The following is an 8,504-nucleotide window of genomic DNA, read 5'->3' as shown; positions in this document are numbered from 1 at the left end:
TTTTCTAATCATCCATTAGCCTTCTGAGGCAATGAGCAAACACATTGTACCATTAGAACACTGGAGTGAGAGTTGCTGGAAATGGGCCTCTATACACCTATGGAGATATTGCACCAAAAACCAGACATTTGCAGCTAGAATAGTCATTTACCACATTAGCAATGTATAGAGTGGATTTCTGATTAGTTTAAAGTGATCTTCATTGAAAAGAACAGTGCTTTTCTTTCAAAAATAACGAAATTTCAAAGTGACCCCAAACTTTTGAACGGTAGTGTAGATATATATATTTTATTCCCATTTATGCAGCATACAAGAGTCAAGGATGGAGATACTATCCACTCAGAAATGTATTTAAAAAGAAAGGTTCTGCGTATCTGCTTTAATAACGTTGTGGTTTTTACCCCAGGTACACAATTTTGCCAGAACGTTTCTGATTAAGACTCAGTAGTCAGCTGCTGTGTCCATCATCCAGAAGAAGGAAACGATCATTGAGCGTTATGAAAGGAAATATCTGCGGCGTGTTGTATCATGCCACAACCTGTGGGAAATCCCCAAGACTCTAAACCTCCGACATGAAGTTAAAAAAAAAAAGTGTGCATTGTTGTGAACGTTGAAACTACTATGCAGTAACGTTGCATTTAACTGAAGCTTAACTCGGAACAGAAAAATCTCCCTTCATCATGGAGATCTTTACTCACGCCAACAGTAAATAACGGACCACTTCCTGTACCGAGAACCACCACGTTGCTCTTTGGGCTTTTTTTTTTTTTTTAAATATCAGATTTCTTTGGAAAACTTGACTGGACTGTATTACACAATCTCTTCAGGAACATTCTCACTTTAAACGTTCTCCTCCAGCACCTCGTACTGTTCGACGATTGATGTGAAGATGACGTCCCGCTCCTACGACGCTTGTGATGAATCACCTGCTTTGCTCGTTCTCTTAAAATAGGTTTGGGAGTGAGAAAGGGCTCTCGGATCGAAAGAAAACTGGACTCCAGGCGAACGGGGTCAGGGAGTACTTCCTGTGTCGCGTCCAAAGCTCGCTTCCTTTCCTCTCGAACAGGAGCGCTGGAGAACAATGGAGACCTGACGTACTTAAAGAGAAGGAGGAAAACTATTCTCACAGCACCAGAGAACCTCGGAGAAAAAGTCGAAATGTGACGTTTTAGTCCAGGATAAAAACAAAAACAGATACAAGTGACGAATTCTGCCTTTTTGGTACTCTCCCTGAAGTAAAGCTTCGACCGTATTCATCATCGCCACGGTGTGGCGCTACAGCGCTGTCGAGTTCTGGACTCTGATTAGTCGTGAGGTGTTGATTAATTCTCTCGAACAGCAGCTCGGGTTCATAAAAGCGTGCTCGTCCGGATCCGTGACGGTTTCTATGGTAACCGCTCATCCTCAGGGGCGTGCCCGGTAGACGCTCTATCTACCGTTTATGTTTGGAGTCTCCGGTGTCAGTGCTTTGTACCAGTCAGAGATAAAGTGACTCGTGACACGCTGTTTTTTTTTTTTTAAAGAGAGGCTGGTGAAGGAATGACTGTTTATAGCTGCTATAATGTTCAAGTGACTCCAGGAACGAACCTGTTTCACGTTAAATGTGACTATAAAAGGATTAAAATAGAGGTCTGCGCGGGACAGAATTTTCAGTCCCGCTCCCGCCCGCTCCCGCATTGTGCAGTCCCGCTCCCGCAAAGAATTATGATTTTCAGTCCCGCTCCCGCCCGCCATATTTTGTCCCGCTCCCGCCCGCAAATCCCGCATGATGCAGACGTTCGCGTTATTTCTCACGAAAGTCCTTGTCATTGGCTTGGGGAATTAAACATGCTGAGCTTAGCTGAGCTCTCCACTGACCGATCCTTCACCTAGCGCACGTAGCGAGGGTGCGCGTTGCCAGGTGGCATACGCAGCTGACGCTTTACAGAGATACCCATTGTGAGCTTCACTAGAGGAGCTCTGCTCTTCTGCCATGATCGGAGATCTCAAACACGGAAGAGCGGAAAGGAATCGGAAACGTACGCGAGATTGGACCACATCCGCAAATTCAGGCGTCTTAAAATGTTTTTATTAATGCCAAATAAAATATCCAGCACAAATTATATATGATAGACATAAATTAATAATTTATAAATTTTATTTTAAACACGTTTTTAGTTAGCGGGACTGCAGCTTATCACCTCTCCCGCCCGCTCCTGCATTGTGCACTCCCCCTCCCGCCTGCAATGAGCTTTCAAAATTTGTCCCGCGCCGCACTGCTTTGCGTCGGGTCCCGCGGGAGTGCAGGGCTCTAGATTAAAACTCTGATGTGTTGCTCTTAATAAAATAAAAAAAAAAAAAAAAGCATCATGCTGTGGTAGAAAAGGAATCAAAGACTTGTGGACGTGCCGTGATAGGAAAGTAAATCACACCAGGTTGTTGATTATTTTCCTGTAAAAGCAGGACACGGAGTGTTTTACTTGTGTGTGTGTATAAAAGTAAGCACATTAAAAAGTGTCCTTTCTGGTGAGGAGTAAAGATTAGCTGAGAAGGAGAAACACATCTGTATTATTATTTTTTGAATAATTTCATGCTGATGGGAAGGCCAGGGAAAACGTCACCAGCGCCGGCACACAAAGTCCGTCGAGCGTAAACACCTGGAAGACAGATTCGTAAATGAATAACTCCGGAAAAACCAACAACTTGTAGCGGCTTGTTGTGCGTGTGTATTGTTTAATTGTTTACCTTGCTCTTGCAGCAGCGTTTAGTCAAGCCAAACGCTTGATTGAGTTCTCCGCTGCTCCTTTCCTGCCATTCTCCACACACACGGCTTTGCACGCTGATCTGATAGCGCACGCAGCGCTCTGCTCGCATGCTAAACGGCTGCGTTGTCCTCCAGCTCTCAGCTAGCGCTGGGTCCCAGTGCCTTAACCTCTAAACAGACAGGGGGAAAGGTCAGCCACCATCTTCTTCTTTAAAAAGTTCCCAGAAAGCCGCGATTTGTCCGTTCTGGCGATTGACTGAGACAGCCGATAGTGTTCAAGACACACCATGCCACGCCCCCGCCCCACACCTAAACAGTGCAGGATTTCTCAGCACCGCCTTCACTCTTTCCTGTCCATTTGAACCAGGACGACTTTAATCCTACACGCCGTGCGTGTCTGAAGTTACGGCGGAGAGATATCGTCTGTCGCCGGGGGACAAAATTATTTTACTGACTCTTCCCGATGGAGACGGGGTACGAAGACGGAATTCTCCATCAGTCTGACTGAGCAGCGTCACCGAGATTTGGGAAAACGCTCCTTTAAGAAAGTCACACAAACTCCGCCCATTTCGCATGAGTAAACTCCACCCATTTATTCTCAGCTGGAAAAGGGAATAGGGTGTGGGTGTGTGTGTGTGAAGACACGCAAAACACACTGGAAACAGGAAACGTTTACTGCTAACGAGCCACTACTGTACAGCAAGACACGCCCCCCTCCACCCTCGGGGGTGGGGCATATACACTCGATAGAGCAACTGCACAAGATGAACATTTTAATTCTTTTCCTGAAAGTGAAAAAGAGCGACCGCGAGCTACTGCTCACTTGCGTATCCCCCCCGCTCTCGCGTACATCAGAATGCAAGCAATAGAAGGAATAGGACACTTATTACAGTCTCAATGTTGACTTCAACAAATAATTAACCCTGAAACAAGTAATTAAAGAGCCGTGTCTCTCCCCAGGGATTTCAAATAGCATCCTGCTAAACGGTCATTTTGAAAGAGCATTTTGCTTCTTGAAATAGCGTCAAAATCCACCCGATATGTTTTGTAAATACGTTAAGTCGGTAAACAGGAAGTCGATACGCGACAGACCTGAAAATGGTACACACGGTATAGAACCCCAAGCTGAAGCTCGGTACCAAATATCAAGCAGGTGTGATTTGTAGTTGTTGAGAAAATTGTTACGAAAATGTCGTAAATCCACGCTATAGGTTTCGTAAATACGTTAAGTCGGTAAACAGGAAGTCGATACGTGACAGACCTGAAAATGGTACACACGGTATAGAACCCCAAGCTGAAGCTCGGTACCAAATATCAAGCAGGTGTGATTTGTAGTTGTTGAGAAAATTGCTACGAAAATGTCGTAAATCCACGCTATATGTTTCGTAAATACGTTAAGTCGGTAAACAGGAAGTCGATACGCGACAGACCTGAAAATGGTACACACGGTATAGAACCCCAAGCTGAAGCTCGGTACCAAATATCAAGCAGGTGTGATTTGTAGTTGTTGAGAAAATTGCTACGAAAATGTTGTAAATCCACGCTATAGGTTTCGTAAATACGTTAAGTCGGTAAACAGGAAGTCGATACGCGACAGACCTGAAAATGGTACACACGGTATAGAACCCCAAGCTGAAGCTCGGTACCAAATATCAAGCAGGTGTGATTTGTAGTTGTTGAGAAAATTGTTACGAAAATGTCGTAAATCCATGCTATAGGTTTCGTAAATACGTTAAGTCGGTAAACAGGAAGTCGATACGCGACAGACCTGAAAATGGTACACACGGTATAGAACCCCAAGTGGCTATGATTTGCGGTTGCTCAGAAAAAGGGTGTTTCGGATGGACGGAAAATCGACAAAAGGTTTTTTCAATACACGGTCACACCGATGTCCGTAACTCTGAGGGACGGGCACGGAAAGTGTCTGCATTTTGACAAAACAGTATTTAGACCGTATGTTGGAGTGAAGCGTATAATGTGTAAACTGACCTCCATGGAGAATGCAAACGCGTCGGATTCTCCAACTCGGGAAGCTTTGAGCAGGAAGTAGAAGCCATAGAGGCCAACAGTGTGAGTACAGTGTTCCTGTAGGACATCACACACACACACACACACACACACACACGTCAGATTTTGAATGAGTTCTCATTATCAGCAGCCTGTTAGTGTTCCACACAAGAACCTCTTGAACCCTGAACTACACCAAGAACATTCCCCATGCTTTTCCTCAATAGAGTCCTATCACTATTGAGCAAAGAGTAAGAATCTAAAACGTCTGTTTTTATCTCAGTCTCGATTTTAAAATGAATGGAAGACTGGGAGGAACGCTGCACCCCGGTGACGGTCATCCCAAAGCGGACGGCCTGCTTGGAAAAGTTGGTGATGTGCATGTCGCCTCCGCTGTGGATCTGTGGACAGGCAGAAGAGCAGAGAGGAGAATCAGATGAAAGCGTGACTCATTACACACACACTCTCCAGCTAATATGTTTTTACTTATGGGTTTGTTGTGCGGTGTGCACAATGAGCACCCCTCCCCAAAAACCCCCAACAGTGTGAATTTCACTCCGATGAGTGATTCTTTAAAACAATGAATCAGATAACGGAGGCGATGAGTAATCTCATTCTCATCATGCAGGCGATGAGAGCGTATTCGCTGTTTGACTCACAGAGTAGACGAGGTTCGAGAAGATCAACTGGAGCCAGGAATGAGGGAACATGTTGATCTTCTGCATCTCCTCCATGTGCTGTCCTGAGAGACATGAAGAAAAATAAGACGTAAACATGACGCTTACCGTATGTAAAATGGTGATGAGGGAGATGATCGAGTGCTTGGTAACCAGAGGTGCAGAAGAAGGAGGAGGAGGAGGAGTATAGGAGGTGTGGTGTGGAGAGCTGCTCCAGAGCTTAGACGTGACTCCAGAGGTGAGCGCGACTCGGAGCTTATGTGAGAGTTACGCATGTGGGGGCGGAGTCTGGATATGCAACATGTGACGTATTTCAGTGTTTCCCAACCTTTCTTGAGCCACGGCACATATTTTACATTCGAAAAATCCCATGGCACACCACCAAACAAAAATATCACAAAAAGTATATATAATGAAATATAATCATCGAGTCTCAATTTACTCACAATTTACTCACTCAGTGTGAAACCTGGGCCTGTTTAGTTGAACACAAAGCTGATAAACTCGCAGGAATTGAAGAAAGACACACACGAAGATCTTCCTCAACAGCTCGGAGTCACTCTCCTTTTTTAGTTTTTATAGCAGTCATGCTTGAAAAGCCCAGCTCGCATAGGTAGGTTGTGGAAAAAATCACCTTTTTTGCTTTCTTCTAACCTCTACTCGTACTAAGGCCTTCATCTGGGTCAGGACCCAGTTTGGGTTGTGTACTTTTTCTTTTCAAATATTTATCCATCGCTATCATTGCTGTCACACCCGAAGCATTACTAATTCTATTGTTTGAATGGCAACAGGTAGCTACACAGGTTAATTAACTACCTGCTGCCATCTAGTGGAAGAGTATTTAATTGTTCTGCCTGTCACTATACATCGCTGGCATAGACGAACGAAGACAATTTATTTGCAGTAAATAAATACTAATTTTCAGAACAATTACGTGAAATTGGATAATTTCCCACGGTACACCTGATGATCTCTCACGGCACACTAATGTGCCGCGGCACAGTGGTTGGGAATCACTGACGCATTTCAGTAGACTGTGGGAGACGGGATTCGACACTTACGCTCGGTGATACCGTGCAGACGAAGAGCCTGGAAGAGAGGCGCGTACGTTTGGCCTGAAAGCTGCTCCAGAAAAACCTGAGAGGCCCTGAGAGAGAGAAAGAAAACTACTTTCACAAAGAATCCGCTGCAGTAAATCCCAGCTTGAGGAGTGCTGGGTATTTGAAGTATGATAAGGAATAAAACACCGTATTGCTGTTATCGGAAATGATTATACACACGAGCCACTTTTTCCATGGAATAAAAACATGTGTTCTGTTCCCTTCTAGTGGGTTTATCGATGGCATGCAATATTGTTATCATATCGCTTATCCTCCATGTACTGTATTACGCCGCTCTCCCCGATGGAGAATGAGCGTGCAATGTTGTCAAGACAACACGACGTCACGTTTCGGAGCTCGTGCGAAGATCCAGTAACAATTTCTGCTGCGCACGCGCACATCATTCCTTCGTCGGCCGGGAGAAAGAGAAGGCGAGGTTAATTCGGTGCTCGGATTAAGCGGTAAATAAATAAACTGAAACTAAAAACACGCCGAACACCCGAAAGGCTACCAAAACTTCATGATATATTCTTTACACATATTTACAAGGGGAAAAAAAAACAAAACACATACCAACAGACATCGAAAAACTGGAAAAGAGACACATCGGAGACCTAAAACTTCCATGCTAGTGAGACACTTTGTTCACAAAAAAATGCCCGCGAGGTTTGCTTCATTAAAAGCAGAAGATTTAAAGAGACAGACAGAACACTTGCTTTACTATATATTCTCAATGCATATTTACAAGAGAAAAACAGACCAACGGACATCGAAAAACTGGAAAAGAGAGCAATAGAGAGAAATGTCGTCAAAGTTTGACTTCTTGGACATGAACGTCATGGCAATATTTGGGCTTTCAGTAATTTCTTTAAACTGTTCTTTTTCTGTGGCAGAATGATTGTACAGCATACAGCTTTAATTAAAAAAACACTAGAATTTGGTGCACAAGTTTTAATTTTCTTTGGGTTTTCTGAAGTCAACACAGAGTCCAAATTATACATACAGCACACCTAATATTTGGGTAAAATGTCTCTTTGCAAGATTCACCTTGACCAAACATTTTTGTTTACCATGAACAAGCTTCTGGCAGAAACCTGGTTGGATAGTTCATGACTCTTCATGGTAGAATTGGTAGAGTTCAATTAAATTTATTTTTCTTGGCATGGACTCGACTTTTAAGCACGGTCCATATATTTTCAATAGGGTTTGAAGTCAGGACTTGTTTTAAGCTTAATGTTAGCCTGCTTTATCCTCCACAACCAGCTCTGATGCGTGTTTGGGTTCACTGTCCTGTTGTAAGTCCCAAGTCGTGTTCAAGTTTCTGATGGTTTATGCTGAAGAATTCTGAGGTAGTCCTCCTTCTTCATTATACCATCCACTTTGTGCAATGAACCAGTTCCACTGGCAGCAAAACAGCTCCAGAGCATGATGATCCTACCACCACCAACAGCTGGTACAGTGTCCCTCTGTACATGGTGGTCATTGTGGCCAAACAACTCAATCTTTGTCTCATCTGACCATACAGCTTTCCTCCAGAAGGCTTTTTCTTTGTCCGTGTGGTCAGCTTCAAACTTTAGTCAATTTTGGCGCAGAGGGTCCATGGTGATCTGAACTGTCAACAGTGATCCATCAGCTTCCAGTTCATGGCAGGGCTGTACCATGGTGGTTCCCAGGTTGTTCCTGACCATCCAAACCAGCTGAGGAAGACAGTTTGGGTTTTCTTGAAGCAAAGTGGCTTGGCAAAGTTACTACGCCTCACAATAACTTGCATACAATTGTTTGAACTGATCTTGGAATTTGCAGTTGTTTAGAAATGGCTCCAAGAGACATTCCGGAGTTGTGTATATCGGTGATCCTCTTTCTCAGATCTGCACTGAGTTCCTAGGACTTTCCCATTTTACTGTATGTTGGTCAATCCAGTGAGTGCTGTAAACAAACCCTTTTTATGAAGGCACAGAGAAGCTACCAGCTGTAATC

At 44.0% G+C, this 8,504-nt stretch overlaps 1 protein-coding gene across 5 annotated transcripts in view; it reads right to left on the bottom strand.

Annotated features, from left to right (window-relative positions):
• Positions 1–431: 431 nt before the first annotated feature.
• btbd16 (BTB (POZ) domain containing 16) overlaps positions 432–8,504 on the bottom strand; it is a 48,049-nt gene continuing 39,976 nt past the window's right edge. For all 5 annotated transcript variants that reach the window (XM_060939256.1, XM_060939260.1, XM_060939259.1 and 2 more), the window contains 6 exons: positions 6,489–6,574; positions 5,410–5,492; positions 5,077–5,151; positions 4,733–4,828; positions 2,725–2,913; positions 432–2,636 (listed from right to left, as the gene is read on the bottom strand). In XM_060939256.1, coding sequence (XP_060795239.1) covers positions 2,568–2,636; positions 2,725–2,913; positions 4,733–4,828; positions 5,077–5,151; positions 5,410–5,492; positions 6,489–6,574 — 598 coding nt within the window. In that variant the 3' untranslated portion in view covers positions 432–2,567. The remainder of the gene's footprint in view (positions 2,637–2,724; positions 2,914–4,732; positions 4,829–5,076; positions 5,152–5,409; positions 5,493–6,488; positions 6,575–8,504) is intronic.

This window comes from Neoarius graeffei, chromosome 14 (assembly GCF_027579695.1).
Source record: "Neoarius graeffei isolate fNeoGra1 chromosome 14, fNeoGra1.pri, whole genome shotgun sequence".
Lineage (NCBI taxonomy): Eukaryota > Metazoa > Chordata > Actinopteri > Siluriformes > Ariidae > Neoarius > Neoarius graeffei.
Note: the sequence above shows the minus strand (reverse complement) of the source record. Positions and strands in the feature narration are given on the sequence as shown.